The sequence below is a fragment of the Pocillopora damicornis genome, chromosome 11, assembly GCF_964200805.1.
Source record: "Pocillopora damicornis chromosome 11, jaPocDami1.2, whole genome shotgun sequence".
NCBI lineage: Eukaryota > Metazoa > Cnidaria > Anthozoa > Scleractinia > Pocilloporidae > Pocillopora > Pocillopora damicornis.
Window position 1 is genome coordinate 6,639,137 of NC_142680.1, and position 16,129 is coordinate 6,655,265.

General features: G+C 36.8%; 1 protein-coding gene and 1 long non-coding RNA gene across 2 annotated transcripts; one reads left to right on the forward strand and one right to left on the reverse strand.

Annotated features, from left to right (window-relative positions):
- The first annotated feature begins 75 nt into the window (after positions 1 to 75).
- Positions 76 to 3,473, forward strand: LOC149037233 (uncharacterized). Its single transcript, XR_016180923.1, has 3 exons — positions 76 to 213; positions 987 to 1,064; positions 2,954 to 3,473. It is a non-coding gene; the product is annotated as an uncharacterized LOC149037233 (long non-coding RNA).
- Positions 3,474 to 7,823: 4,350 nt separating this feature from the next.
- On the reverse strand, positions 7,824 to 16,118 carry LOC113670440 (uncharacterized). Its single transcript, XM_027186581.2, has 9 exons — positions 15,780 to 16,118; positions 15,540 to 15,667; positions 15,377 to 15,425; positions 15,054 to 15,203; positions 14,834 to 14,907; positions 13,380 to 13,452; positions 12,061 to 12,144; positions 11,264 to 11,350; positions 7,824 to 10,488 (listed from the first exon to the last, which is right to left on the reverse strand). The coding sequence occupies exons 1-9, from the start codon at positions 15,984 to 15,986 to the stop codon at positions 9,490 to 9,492; spliced, it is 1,851 nt and encodes a 616-aa protein (XP_027042382.2). The 5' UTR covers positions 15,987 to 16,118; the 3' UTR covers positions 7,824 to 9,489.
- Between the last annotated feature and the right edge of the window lie 11 nt (positions 16,119 to 16,129).

Genomic DNA, 16,129 nt, shown 5'->3' on the forward strand with positions numbered 1-16,129 from the left:
CTTCAGTTAAACTAAAGTTCATTGCACGTGTAAATTCAGCTCATTTACATTTTACGGTTCCTCGTGGTATGAACTGCTTCGCTTCTCAGAAAATTTAACGTCCAAATGCCGGAGCTAAAAGGATCAAGGAGTCTCTTTGCTTGTTCTTGCAAACCATACATGGACTGATAACTCACGATAAAGATTGTTTTTCAAGTTACAACGAAACGCAAGGTAAGAGAAAGAATTATTTCAACTTAGAAGGTTTTGTAAAGCGTGTTTTATGAGGTTGAGAGAGTTTTGAATGAAAGATGGTAGAGTTTTAAACTAGTTCTCCATACGCAGTGCCGCTTCTAAGTCTCCGTTTGCAATTTCAAAGGAGAAATTTATCAGTTCATTGTATCAGTCCAGCCAAACTGAGAAGAGGTTTAGATTAAGACATTCATATCGCTTGGCGGTTCATTCAAACCGATTTAAACTTTGCGAAGTAGATTATGATCAAATTCTTGATGAATAAACTTTGAGATTTTTACAGTTGTAACGCAGAAAACATCAATAGGCTAAACTTCAGAATACCCCGCAACTCATTTACATGCGTCGGGAGGCTTTGAAGATCGAGAAGATCGAGGCATAACACAATAGACGCTATTCTTATTCAATGACAGTAGGCTAAACTTCAGAATACCCCGCAACTCATTTACATGCGTCGGGAGGCTTTGAAGATCGAGGCATAACACAATAGACGCTATTCTTATTCAATGACATGTAAATGAGTTGCGGGGTATTCTGAAGTTGCTCCCATCAGTATTACAAGTTCTCTGTGCTGTTCTCTAAAATTTCCGCACAGCCCCATACTACATTATGCGTTCAGTTCTTGGATAGAGAAAACAATAACAAAAACAATACATTGCCATTGGGAAAACAGATTTGTTTTACAATGGTATGGGGCTGTGCGGAAATTTTTACCGCCACGAGAATTTAAACTGTTGTTTTCGTTCGTTTTGCAGATACTCTATCCTAAAGATAAATGTATATGAAGCGTATTAAGGGACAGAAAGGGAATGAAAGCAAAGACTTGTGTCAAGGTAACAGACAACTTCCATGTTTCTTAAAACAGGCTCATAACGTGTACATGTGTCAGAAGACGATGGAATAATATACGCGCGATATCCATGTTGATCAAACATGCAAGAATATCTTGTTAAGCGACGGGTTTGCTTGTGTGGGCTTGTTGAAATATTGGAAAGTAGTTAAGAAAGATTTGTCTGATGCTAGGCGACGTAATGTATTCACAAGGCATGATGGGAAAGATTTTCGCATAACCCCATAAAACTTATGATTGTTCGAGCTTATGAACTGTCGTTAGGTAAAAGAAGGAGCTAGAATTGTATTGCGTACAGCCCCATACTTCATTAAACAAACAGCTCTTGGATGAAGAGAGCAAAAGCGAAAACAGTAGATTGCCTTTGGGATTAGAGCGGGTTATAAGGAAATCTTTCCAAAATAGAAAATCATAAATAGAAATATTTCAGCATTTTGCAGCTTTCGCGACAACTCTTGGAATATTTTCTAAAATTTTTCAAATCCAAAGAGTAGTTCATTCATTCCTTCCTTCATGGAAGAAAACAATAGATGATGAATTTTTAATTTTCACTAGGTGACATTTCGTCACCAAACTACGCCAACGCAAAAAAATGATCGGAATGTTAACAAATCTTTTGGTGCGCTAGTGAAAAATATACAAACATTCAGTTGTATTTCTCTAAGACGTTCACCTTTTCCCAGAAGAAGTTGAAGTAAATTTTACAAGTCGCCGTTACAAATTTTCGGGTTTCTTCGCGAAATTGTTGCAAAGGGGAAGGCGTGTCGTGCAAAAATTCGACTCGTTGTAACGCAGGCTTAATTCGCACATTTTACGATTGTGGTTAAGACTGATTTCGACCAGGCAAGTGGTCAGCTTCCAAATCTTAAAACGCGTTGGTTTTATTAAATAAAATTTGCAATTCTCACTCGTACGGATTTACATCGACGAGAAACGATGTAATGCAGAAGTCAGTAGATTTCAAGTTTTCACATCTCAGATTCATAAGGCCGGTTATTTTAAACAAAGTGGAAGGACATTCTTTCAATTAAATCAATCCTCTCAGAGAAAATTCCTGAAGCCCACTGCTTGCGTAAAACCACAGTTTGAATTAGATCTCGTGTCAACTGAACCGGCCCATAATGTTTTCGAAGTAATCGCAAGGTAACGTTTATATCTTGGCTAACCTTTGAACTGTCAAAACTAAATTTGAAGGAAGATGTGCAAATCAATTAGAAGAATAAGTGCATCGATCTTGAGCTGATCGGCTGAAATTAAAAGAATCGTCTGCATTTGCTGTAACCAAAATTATGGTAACGCGCAGAAGATTTCAGGCCTTGGACATGTCGCGCAGTATGAAAACACTGCTTTGAAGCAGACCATCAACATTTCCATGGGTGACCAAGACAAAATTTATCCAAACAAAACTAATACAATGTCAAGCAGACAAGTGATGAGAAAAAAAATCAATTGGGGATTATTAGTCGATCCAGTTCCGAATTCCCTAAGCTAACTTCTTAAATTCTTACTAAGAATTGTAAGGCAGACATTGAGGAGATTTGCTACTAAGACATTGGGAGTGAAAGAGTTGATTCTGAACAAGAATTTATACAGGCATAGAGAAATCACAAAGAAACCACATTTTGACATCCTCTGTAATCTATTACTGAACAGACGCACGGCAACTTGGAATCTATTTGTTTTATATAATAAAGAATTAAAAAAGGTTTTAATGATGACGTCATCTATACGTCTGTCCTCCAATAGATCACAAGTGAGAATCAATTAGAATACGTGCATAACTGACATGACTGATCTTAGTATATAAATTTATTTTGTAAATAAGGTTAGTTTCGTCCATAGTTTAACAAGTTTGTTTACGTTACCTTGCAGTTCCTTCAACATCTCTTATTGAATTCGACCACAAGTAAGGAGAGACAGAAAAAGATCGAAACGTTTAACAAGAAGGACATGTCGGAGAGGAACGACAGTTCGAAATTAATTTTTAAGGTAAAACCTGTAACTAAGCAAAGCCAACTTCGTGCCAGGAGAAATTTGACGATTGCTGCTAAACAAATTCAGAAGTTTGTTGCCAAAGCAAACGAGAAAGACGCTATTCAAACTTGAATTTTGCTGGGAAATAGATTTTTAGTATTGAGAAAGATTTAGTTTTTTCATTCAGAAATGACCGAAATTGTCTTAAAATTATTCAAAACAGAACTGTAGTATCTCGTATCAGTCGATGAATTAATCAGACTTATCACACTGCTTATCTAGTGATATTTATTTTTTCACCTGGTCTTCTTGTTAGAATCTTTCATTTAAAAATTTTTAGTTATTTGTAATGCAATTTATACTTATCAACTGCTGTAAACACTTATTAATAAAGAGTTGTATCAAATAATAATAAAAAAACTTAAAAATAAGAGTTGTATCTTCATTTTATTGTCTTCCATTATTGTACAAATGATAAAAAAAATAATTGCGCTTTTAAAAGGGCCTGGTAACAAGTCAAAATATAGGCTATCTCTTTTACTTTTTTTTGCGTATGGAGGGTTGCCGAGGGGAAAAAATTTCTGCGGATTTGAACAGAGTCTAGCATAGAACAAAAAATATACAGAACTTTTAGTTGGAGAAAATCAATCGCTCAAAGCAAGATTTTTTCCCGCCAAAAGACTTAGTATATTTTTTATCAACATCAGACACCATTCAAAAGCGCACACCTTTTTTTCCTTGAACAAATTTCCCGCCAAAAGACTTAGCTTTTTTGGGAAATTGCAGTAGGCTCTTTTGAAAGCGCAATTATATATTTATTCAACGATGTTAATGCAAACGTCGCTCTACAGATGTAGATTTAATTTCTTTCGATAACTGGTAAATCCAAGGAGAAGGTCTGAGAAACTTTATTTCTATCAATACATTTCTTGAATCTTCTTACATCACCACCACGTTCAAATCTGAAAGAAAAAGAATGACACTTTTTGGAGTACACCTTTCAATGGAAAGATCGCTTAGCGTTTTGTGTAAGAAATTCAGTCTCTACTTGCGTTGGCATCTAGTTGTATATTTTATGAACTTCTCGCTAGAATTGCTACGGCTCTTGTTACGATAAATTAAATCTTGACAAACGGAGGAATACGGAGGAATACGGAGTATTGCGTTTAAATCGAGAGAAATCCTATTATTTTCTCCTGGTTTAAATTTAGCACGAAGCGAGTAAGTAGTTCCAAAGCAAGTTGCCCTGAAATAAAAAAAGATTCTGTGAATGGTCAAGCTTTGTTGAATTTAAAAAATACACAAAGTTTGCAGCTTACGTGAAAATATTCATCAACGATAAGCTATTAAACGCTTAACATTTCTGTTGCTCTTTTTTTAATTTTCCCTCTCCACTCGGGTTCAAAAAGCGATAAAACATTTATTAAATTCTAAAACATGGTAGTGAAGTAAATGCGACAATATTTATGATCGGTTACTTTGACGAGCTATGTTTATAACATCTTCAAAAAAAATTATCTAATCTCTTTCCAATTGCAGAATATTTCAAGGTGACTACTGAATGAACTGATCATATATTTTCGTGTTTTACATTCTGCGTCAAGTTTAAGCCGCGTTGATGAATAATTGTAATTTTATTTGAGTGGTTACACTTAAAGTGACCGTTAAATACAAGTGAAAGACAATACATAAGGCCTGTTGAGACGATGACTGTGTCGCTTAATAGAGGTAAAAATCACAATACTTAAAAGGAAAAAAGTTCGGGTTTTGACAACTGACCGCTTAAAACAGGGTGAGCGCTTAACACGGTACAGCTTAATACGGGTTTGACTGTGCGTGGCTTTGATAATTGAATTCAGCAACTTTCGCTGTATGATCACTCAGAGAATCTTTTAACAATAAAATTGTGCATGGGTAGGGCCCTTGAGAGCAATTTTCCCCACGGGGGCGGGAATTTGAACGAACCAATCTTCAAAAGTTTAAATGTCTGATGTGGGGAGAGGGGAAAAGTTTGAATGCCTGGGGTGGGGAGGGGGGAAAAAGTTCAAAGTTCAAGCTACGAATTGATCGACACATTACGTATTGCCTTGTAACAAGTGTCTTAATAAGAGATCAGTTTTATAGCTTGAGCTTAAAGCAATTTTTCTAAGGTTATCACAATCAGCGACAGATTGGAACTAACTTAGAATCAAGAGATTTTAAGCCAGTTTATATCATCTTGCTTAAATGTTCAGATTTACCCAGGTAACCGATAAGCAACGACAACCATCGGTCAGATAAGAGATGAACGTTTGACGGGATTAAGCTGAAGTTTGACAGCGATTTGCTTTGAAGTAAACCTCAATGATTAGTGTCGCGCTGTCTGTCTTAGTTTTCTTTTTAAAGTGGACGAAACAAAGAGCTGAGCTCACAAATTGTACACAAACTTATATCGAATTCGAAAGAATGGGACTATGTAACTTACTTGAGTTCGAAGAAGAGCAGCAGACTTCGTTCGCTTTACGCCTCGACTCAGTTGGCTTATCGTTGCTAGTCGTAGCTCACGTTCGAGGAACATTACTTACCGAAATCTAACTTTCAAGGTAGCAGGGATATAACATAACTGTTAGACGTTCTGAGCGTTTGGGACATGTTACGCAATGATTTTTCTGACCAAAACTTTAACCTAACGGGAGTAACTGTTAACTAAGCAACCAAGCAAAGTTCTGAGCTCCACGTGTGAAGATGCTGACTCAACGGAAATGAATATCGCATGAGTGAAAAGTTATTTGAAATTCAAATCAGACATTCCGTGTGCCTCGCAATCAGCATTAAATTTTTTTATTCTAGGAGGGAGGGGAAAAGCGGGATTTTTGTCAGCAAAATAAATTTTGTTTTGGTTGGTAAGTTTATAAAAGAAATGTTACTCGGAGTCATTGGTTTCTATTGAAAAGGATAAATACTGTCTGAACGCGTGTCATATGTGATCGCAGCAATGACCGAGCCCGCTCAGTGTCTTACGTTGTTCCAGGCATGCAGTAAGAAAAATGAAGCTCGCCAGTAAGCGGCGCGATAGCCAGCTGAGGAGTAAAAAGACGAGGGAAGTTTGGGTCGGGTCAAAACTCCCCTTGAATAATCCTTCGCTACTATTGTGTCCTTTAACGTTTACTATTTCGCTCTGTTTTACTAACTGAAGGCCTCGAACAAGCTGATATTTTCTGTCTTGCTGTGGCTCAGTGGTAGTGCGTCTGAGCGCGGAATTCGAAGGACTGAGGTCTGATTCCCTTTTGGGACTCATCCCACGCTCGCAACAAGACAGAAAACCATCTTTCTTTGGAACTCAAATACATCAATTGCTAGCGCTTTTAATCCTCTTTCCCCCCCAACATGGCTCCAGTTGCTGGCTCAACCTTCGAACTTGACGTCTGACGCAATAATTTAGGCGGAAGAACGAAAAAAAAAAAAAAAAAAAGGAACCAAGCCAACAGAAACTCGTTCCTGTGCGGTATTGGGAGTTTCTCGGTTTCTGCACGCCAACACAATCCAATTATATTACTTAGTGAATTATATTCCCTTTACTGTATTTCACAAGGTTTCCTCAAAACTCATAAGCATGCGTTCTCATCGAAGATCACAATAAAACCATTCACTTATTATGTTAACCTACTCCTATTGGTTGAACGTCATCGTCTTTTTCCGATCTAAATCTCCGTTCAAGCGGTCATGATGGTTAACCCTTTAACTCCCATGAGTGACCAAGACAGAATTTCTCCTTACAATATCTATACAATATCAACCAGATGAGTGATGAGAATAAAGAAAAATATCAATTTGGGGATAATTAGTTGATCCAATACCAAATTCTCTGAATTAACATTATAAGAATTGCATGGTTGACAGTAAGGAGAATTAAAACTTTTAACTTCCAAATCAAATTGAATTTGATTTGGCAGTTAAAGGGTTAAGATAGATTAAACGATCACCCGCGTTTGAACACGAACTGTCATGAACTATCACGCTCTATCATCGCCTATCATCAACTATCATGTAGTTTTGACATGTTCAAATTCGACATGATTGTTGATGGTAGTTTTGGCCGTTTTAACGAGCTGATGAAGGTGAAATGATAGTTTTTCGGTCAGCAGTTTTGTCAAAAACGGGCTCAAACCGAAATGGCAATGTCTAAAATGGCCAAAATAGCCGTCAAAACTTTGCAGAATGTCTCGTCATTCTTATAATCTTTTGGTAGGCTTCAGTATCTTCAACTCGCAATTCTTGACTAAATTTTCAAATACCACCGAAATTGCTAACCTCAGCGCCCGCCACATTCGTTTATAGTTACGCGATCTCATCCCGTTATTCTGTCAAATGTCATGAACCGTTCAAACACAAACATAAAAGTCAATAATTCTGAATGGAAGTTGAAACTATCATCGATCACCATCAATTATTGTAACCGTCACTCCGCGCTATCATCCTACAGTCGCTTCCACTCAACAATTAGTAATCAGATTATCAAGTCAATACATGAACACCGCTGGACACTTGGATTCACTAACGATGTGACATCGCACTTATGAACTAAAGCTGGACTGTAACAATTTTCTTATACCAATTATCAGTCCCATACCCCACTCTCCCCCCCCCCCCCCCCCCGTCACGTATATAGACGTCCTACATATTTCATGCTCCCTCTAGAGAAAGGTCGCTGCAATGTAAAGATTCGGAAAATTGGGAAATAAATTATTACATTAATCAGCAAAGAGACAAACAAAGATACAATTGACACTTTTAACGGTGAATTATAAATATTTAATTAATCTCTGCTTCTTTCCACTGTTAAATTATTGCAGGATAACCCGAACAGCCCTGAACTTGGGCGAACTATATCAATCTCGTAAATAAATCTTACAACTTCAAAATCATTAAAATTCTCATTCTTTTCAAATTACAAATATTTCAATTCTGAACTGACAGAGTTCAACACAAATAATTATACCTCATATAATTTCCCCTCTGTCTGCTCAAATATACCTGAAATTATATCATAATGACATGATGTGAAAGGTAAATCACAATTTACTTGCGGTGCGTAATATAATAATTGGAAGTTACTCCCTATTACAAAGCTCTCTCTAGATATATCACGACAAGCTTACGACGAAAAAATGATTGTGGTTATAAATGTGAATGTAAATGTGAATTATTTTTATGAAAATACGTGAAAAGACAATTTGCATTTTACCCGTAACTTAGATTAGGTTTTTGTGGTCCAAAGATGCCTAATTTCGAAACATTGTCATGTTCGCAAAAAGTATTAAATTCAATATTTAACTAAGTCCTCTTTTTCTATTTAAAATAGAACTTTCAAACTTAATATTTTAAGTGATATAACGTTTTTGTGTAGATGTGAAGCCGAATTTACTGTTTGAGTGACTGATACATAAGAACGCTTTTCATTTGAGTGTCGTAAACCAAATATCATATCAGCCAATCAGAGGGAAGGAAAATACTTTAAGAGCTAATGAGAACTCAAAGTATAAACAACCAAACTGGTTATTGCGCGGGAAAACGTGGGCGACCAAGTCATGATTGGTTTTAGTTTTGCATCTGATTGGTTCAGAAAGGGGCGCAAGTTTTTTTTGACCAATCACAGGGAAAATAGGAAATCAATACCAATGCAATACCTGATTATTTTCGACACTAAATTCAAAATTCTCCGTCGAACTTGGCGATTGCCTTTGTTAAATAGTTTACGACAGTGACTAGGTGACAAAAAAAATGTGGAAATGTTTGGTTTTATGTTAATTTAAAAGTTAAGACTGTGCGACCTTTGCTAATGTTACTGTTTACAAGAACACCTCGACAATTTTTAACAACAACAACCAAAAAATCTTTCTTAACAACAATTTTTTAGTCTTAAAGATCAGATGTTCTTGGCGGAATTTGTATGATGCCTACTCTTCATTCTAAACTTGATAAATTATCAGGAAATCAGCAAAGATCGCTCTACAAGGGCAGAACGGAGAAAGAATAGCTTAAAAGAAACCAGAACGCCTCACGATTGAGTGCCAAAAGACCAAGAGCAGAAAAATCACGACAGCCAATCAGAACAGAGGTAATTATCACAACGCGCCCATGAAATCTTAAAATAAAAGCACTTAAAGTCTTTAGCGCGGGAACACACGAGATACAAGGTCGCGATTGGTTTTAGTTTTGAAGCTGATTGGTTGAGAACCGAGTGGCGCGAGGTTTTTACGCCAATCACAGTAAAGGGTCAGGAAACCTTATGAAATTTGGGATATTTTAGACACTCAATTGAAAAGTGCCCCTTCTCACACAAACCTCTTATTCCTCAGAGAAAGTAAAATTTACTTCGACTTTAGAAATGGCAGTCGGACGAATTTACAATTGACCATTCACTAGGGGAAATATCTGGAAAATTCAACACTCCCCTACTCCGCATCTTTGAATTTGCTTCCTTTTCTTTTCCAAAACCATAATGGTGACTTCTTGTCTTTCATCTTTCCCGCTACGTCACCTTGCGTAACTAACGATGAATGATCGACATTGTTCGTTTGGCAATCCCTGTGGGAAGCCGAGCGTCTCGATTTCGTTTCCGAACTCGAGTCGTGAAAGTATGGTGTTGAATCGCATCTTGGTCTGTCCAACTTAACGCACAGTTTGGACAAAGTTGTGTCGGTCTTGGTGGGATTCTGTACATTCGGAGGCGACCGAGCGGCCACGGCCTTCTTCGGAGACACCGGTTGACTTAATGGCAAAGTTACAGAAAGAGCACTTTCCCAGCAAGGACTGCGAGGGGAGATTTCTCCGTCTACCGAATCTACTTGAGATCCCAATTCGCACGAGTTATCTTGTTCTGAGCTCCTCCTTCGAAGACACCTCCTCGCATCTGAATTTGGGATGCTCGCTTGCTCAAGATTAGGGACATTTTCGTCATCAGAGGTAATCACATTGAAACTTTTTAACTGCGAAACAGATCGACTTTTGAAGCTCTCTTTGCTTTTTTTCTGTTTCGACGGGTCGTAGTGAGTCTGGACACGAAGGACCCGATGAAAGAAACTCTTCAATTTACCCGGAGTGTTTTTCAACAAATCATCGGTAGCCGTGTTGAACAGTTTATATCGGCCGGCGATCCACGAGTGTCGGCGTTTCTCGTTTGACCGAATCGTCACCGGAGATGTTTCGTCGGTGCTCACGATGATAGCCGGAGGTGATGATTCCGGCGAGGTTGCACAGTCTGCCACAGCCGCAGTTCCATTTTCACGTTGTATTTCTTTAAAAGGTGGACATGTTTTCTCCGTTGATGGAGTTGTTTCCGGAGGATTCACATTGATCGCTTCGTCAAATTCGGGTCGACGACGGTATTCACCAAGAATGAATTCTAGGTGTTTGGTTGTTTCTTCGAACGTCGGTCTGGCTGTGGGGCTCATCTGAGAAGAACAACAGAAAAACAAATCGGTTAACGTATTAATTAGGATGAGAACGAAGAGGTTTTTACGAACAACACACGAGTTTTATTCTTTATTTCTAGCTGCTACACATTCCCTTGTAACTAATTTATAAGAATTTGGTGTTGGATCAAGAGAACGACTTCCACATGATAAGTTTGAGCATTCTTATTACCTTTTTGCCAGATAATGTATGGATATGATAGAAAGAAGTTACATGTTCATCACTTCTGGAAGTTGAGGGTTAAGTTAAGTATTTGAAAAGGACTACTAAAACGGTAAAAACGAACAATAAAATCCGACGTTTCGGAGTGGTCATGACTACTCCGAAACGTTGGATTTTATCGTTCGTTTTTACCGTTTTCTGTTAATTGCAGATACGAAACATGTAAAAAAAAGCTCCAACCTCACATATTTGGAGAGAATTGGATGCAGCTTTACAGGAAAAAAAATACACCTTACAAATCCTGCAACTTTTAGGTCCAATTATTTAAGCAAAGTTTAGCCGTACAAAAGCGCGTTCGAATTCTAAAGTACTTTTATCTGAACATTCATTTTTGAAAACGGTGTCAAGAGAACCGGAAGCTCACGGTGGAAGAACATTCATTCAATTAAATCAACCCTCTTGTAGAGAATCCCAGAGGTCCACTGATTGCCTAAAATCACGGTTTAGATTGAATAACTGTCCCAAGTGTTAATCAAATACCAGGAAAACATAAGTGCAGTTGTAAAATAGTTTCTATCAAAGAAATTTTACCTGGCAACAACAGAGTGCAGTCTGAAGAAACTCATGAGGACAGTCTCCTGTCATCAACTGGAACTTCTCCACATCCAGACCAAATGACTAAACAAAAACAATAATACAAACAACAGAAATGACTTCAAGAGGAAAGGGTAAACTTACAAAAGCAGATACGTATTCAACACTGAAATATCTTTCAATTTGCGCTACTTACTGTTCCAGAGTGAAAACACAAAACCTGTGCCCTCTACTCAACCAGGAACGTGTTTCATTCTATCCTACTTATCATTATAAATACTGAAAAGTGTTGATGTTTTCATTTCCTCAGTAATTGCTTCAAAGGCAAGCTGAGATTTGTTTTTGTTAAAAATACACAACATCCTCTTGATACCATTGTTAAGAATAAAGTGTATATAAAAACAGACATTTCTTGTGATAGATCTTCAACAACAAAGCCATTTCTGTTGACAAACACTACACAAAGCAAATTATTTAGCCAGGACCCACATCTCATAAGCTGCCTTCACATTACTGCCATAAACCGAAATAAAAAAATTCCTCACATCTTGAAAATAATTTTGAATATAGCAAAAAATAACCCCAAAAAGTTCCCTTCCCTCAAGGCTGTGGAGTTTGGTATTGGCAAACTGTAAAACACCCTAATGCATGTCTTTTCTTGTTTTCTGTTGCTCTCTTCAGAAATAGATGAAAAGTTTGACTTGGGATTTGCACTACTTATCAGAAAATCCACAATTTTTTAACAAAGTTATCTGCTTTTACATTTTCAAGAAGAAGTCAGGGGCCACACTTACATGTGTTCGAGGCAGCTCATCAGGGTCAGCTTGTACCCGTCCAATTATTTCACATAAAATAATTCCATAAGAAAACACATCAGCCTGAAAAAGATATATAAAAAAAAATATATTACCAGTGACATTGAACATGGGCATTCTCTTGCAAATTGATTCAATAGCAAGGCAAAGAACAGAAACATTTCCAAAGACTCAGACCCACAACAACAAAATCTTCTGATGTACCAAGACTTTTCCCTTAACCCTTTAACTGCCATGAGAGATCAAGACATAATTTCTCCTCACAGTATCAATACAATATTGAGCAGACAGGTGATGAGAAGAAAGAAAAATATCAATTATGGGATTATTAGTTGATCCAATACCAAATTCTCTGAACTACCATTATAAGAATTGTATGGCAGATAGTAAGGAGAATTACCAATGAGATCGTGGGAGTGAGAGGGTTCAGACTGAATGCTATAAGAATGGGGAGGGGGGGGGAATGGGAGCGGGGCTGAATAAGATCTAATTTGTAAAGGGAAGAAGTAACCTCACACAAGGTTAATAATCCAGATGTACACTATTGCATCACATAGTTCAATCCCTGCTGAGTATTGCTTGAACATCACCTGAAGAACCTACATTACATAACAGCCTGTTCAATTTTTTATAGTTTAGGCAAGAAGACTTCTGATTAATAACTACCTAAATTTAGAAAAGGTTTGTTTCCAGTCAACCCTGATAATCTAAAAAATTATACTGAGAGATGACACACTGGTGCACAAAGCCCTTATATCAATTGTCAATTCTCGAATCTTCTTTTAAAAGCAGTGGGCATTCTTACATTCAATGCAAAAACTTTGCAGGATTCATGTTGAGTTTTTCATAATATGGCAAGAATTTTTAATTTAACCTTTGTTTTGTGGGAATGCAGGAGAGATGCTGGCTCAACCACCCAGACTGTCTTAAAATTACATGAAGTTTTTATTTCTAATCAAGTTAAACACTAGAACTGCACAAGTCACATAAATTGAGACCTAGAAATCCATCCACTTTACTGATGGTTCAAGCAGTTGGACATGTTTCATAACAATGAAAGTTTTAGTAAGTTTAAAACATAGACTTGCAAGAACTGCTAACAATCACGGCAAAATCCTACAAAAGTGCTGATTTCTGCACTTCTATTCAATACACATCAAACAAACTTCAGAGCACTAATTTTCAAATCAGCTGGTATAAGATTAAGTCTCACAGTTAGCACCTTAAAGTCTGAATATCTAAAAGCTCATTGGCTAGAATTTAATCAATAACTTCCCTATCACCTGCCCCTCGCCTACCTTGTCATCGTAACATTCACCGCGTAAAAGTTCTGGAGCCATGTTAAAAGGAGATCCAACAATTGACTGTTCTCTGCAAATATAAAATATAGTCAAACATAAAAATTTCTCCGAAAACCTTCATACAAAGCTGAACATTTCTAAATAAAAGGGATCTATAATTAAGAACACACTTAGTACATGTAAAATTTTAAGTAGAAGAATACAGGGGAACTTTAAGTAACACCTGCCAAGGGGAAACTTTACTTTGAAAACATTCAAGGTGAAATTTCTGATAAAGTGACAATAAACCTATTTCCATATTCTACTGGGCAGACTCTATAGTGTTACAAAGCAATATACACGCTCCACAACCATTCTTAAAACCATTTCTTGCAGATTTAAATATCATTTCTACCAAAAGATTTGTTGTCATTTGAACTCTGAGCCAATGTTATCTCAATGTTTGTTGTGTGAGATGCAAACAAACAAAAATAGCCCATTTTTTGAAAAGAAATAAAAACACATGCAAAAACCAGAGTATGCTTCAGACAGGTACTTTGATTCCTAAACATATGTAATGAGAAACTAAAAATTAGTGAAATAATAAATTTTTTGCACAGTTTTGAAATGTTGTTTAATCATGACTGCTACCTTAATTTTACCAAAATATAGGTCATTAGTTTCAACATTATTCAGCACTGTTGTCCTTCAAAAGTTTTTTTCTGTAATTAGAAAGTTGATATGGTATTTCCTCAAGTTAAGAGATTCTGATATTCAATTTTCATTACCCAAATATGCTCTTGTATTAGCACAGAAAAAGCATTTCATTGTGAAGCAACCTGTTCTGTTGAAACAGGTCTGAATAAAACAATAGATTATAAAGGTTAAATTAAAAAAAAGAGGTGAAAGAAACTGCGGTAGCTCACATTTCACCAACAATAAATATTCAAACTGGCTCTGAAAATTATTGCCAGCAGCTATAAATAGAGCAGTATTGGAAGGCAATATTTTTAGAAACATGGGCACTATCTTTATTCCATGAGTATACATGGACCAAAGACGATTTTTTTTTTAACATAAAACATGTGAAATCGTTAGAGTTTGAATTCTAAATTTTCATTTGATCTCTTTCGGTTTTGGTTGCATAAGTAATGACAATATATTTCACGCCGTCAATCGCCGATCTCATTCAGTAATTCTGAATTCCGCTTCAGAGGCAAACTCGGACAAAGTTATTTGATCTGCGGTTAAATTTTCGTTTTTAATCTAAATAATAACTTTGAAATTCATTTAACCCGACGACTGTACGGTTTAAATGGTTGTTTCCTCAAGGAAATAAACACTTAAAGTTGCTATTCTTTCTTTATTTGGATGTCTTACAACGAGTCGAATATTTCACAAGAAATAGTCCTTTTTAGACAAACACGCGTATTTCAAAAACAAGATGAGGAATCAATTATCTAAAAGCTTACTTGATGTCAGTAGCTAATCCCAAATCTGCAACGACAGCATATCTCCATCCGTTTCTCTCTTTTATCAAGCAATTCTGAAACAAAGCAACAAAATTGCAGATCAAACCGAGAAAAAAAATAGACGTTCATGATATTATTTTGTTAAATTCAAAAACAGTCTATAGTTCGTTCAAGATCAGCGATCGAAACTACATTTACATCGAGGTAAAATTGCACTTGCCTTTGATGTTAAATCCCTGTGTATAACGCCATTTTTGTGGAGGTACCTCATTCCTTCAGCGATATCTCTTGCAAGGTATAGTCTCGTCCACCATTCAAGATGAATTGAATGTTTTAATAAAAGTCCTTCGAGGTCACCTCCATTAACAAACTAGAAGAAAATCGCAACCTTAAATAAGTATATTATTACCATGAGAAAATCGTACACAGCAAGTACAATTCCAACTGAAGCGTGCTCCTGAAAAAATACTTCCAGGAAAATTAAGTCGGTTCATTTAGTGGTTGAAAAAAACTCGACGAAAAGTTATAAGTAATTATAATTACCTCGCAAAGAAGATGCACTCTACTATCATCAACGCAAATTCCAAGAAATCTGTGAAAGAATTTAGAAGTGATTAGCTTAACCAGGGTGAAATCGATGTTTACAACCGTTCTCCATCGTGTCTGGACGAGAGGAAATTACCAGAAAAATCGGACCAAATATTACCTGATAACATTCTCGTGAGAAAGATGACACATTAACTTGATTTCATCCAGCATCGTACAATCATCTTTTTCCACGTCAGGTTTGTTCATTTTCAAGACCATAACTTCCTCTGTTTCGCGGTGCCTTACCTGACAAGCAAAAACAAGAATAAAAACAAGATAGCGAAACTTTAGTCACGAACTTCAAGGAGTTTTAACACGCTCGAAAAATTAACAAACTAGGATAAAGAATTTATTCTACCTTGTACACATCTCCGTAAAATCCATCAGCGATTTTGGAGCATATAAAGTCATTGTATCGGTAGATGCAAGAGTTTGGAATTGACGAAGGTATATCTAACAAGCTTCGGTCGATTTTTTCGGACTCGTCTTTTATAATCCTACAATCGACGGAGTTGCTTTTCACCTCGCCATTCCAAGTAGCAGAACCATCCATAGGGACAACCATAGGTGTAATTTCAATAAAACGTGAATGTCAGCTTGGTTTTCCCGCCTGAAACAGCATATTAGAGCCGACTTTCACTACAATTCGACCACACATGTTCCCATAGTAGATCTGTGTAAACGTATTGTGTTACTCGGGCCTTGTAA

Bases quoted from the DNA above. Each gene is read 5' to 3' on its own strand.
- LOC113670440 (XM_027186581.2), bottom strand. From the start codon at position 15,986: ATGGTTGTCCCTATGGATGGTTCTGCTACTTGGAATGGCGAGGTGAAA. The intron at 15,668-15,779 runs GTAGAATAAATT...TTTGCTTGTCAG, and splicing joins TTTACGGAGATGTGTACAAG to GTAAGGCACCGCGAAACAGA. The intron at 14,908-15,053 runs GCAAGTGCAATT...GCTTTGTTTCAG, and splicing joins ACAGGGATTTAACATCAAAG to AATTGCTTGATAAAAGAGAG.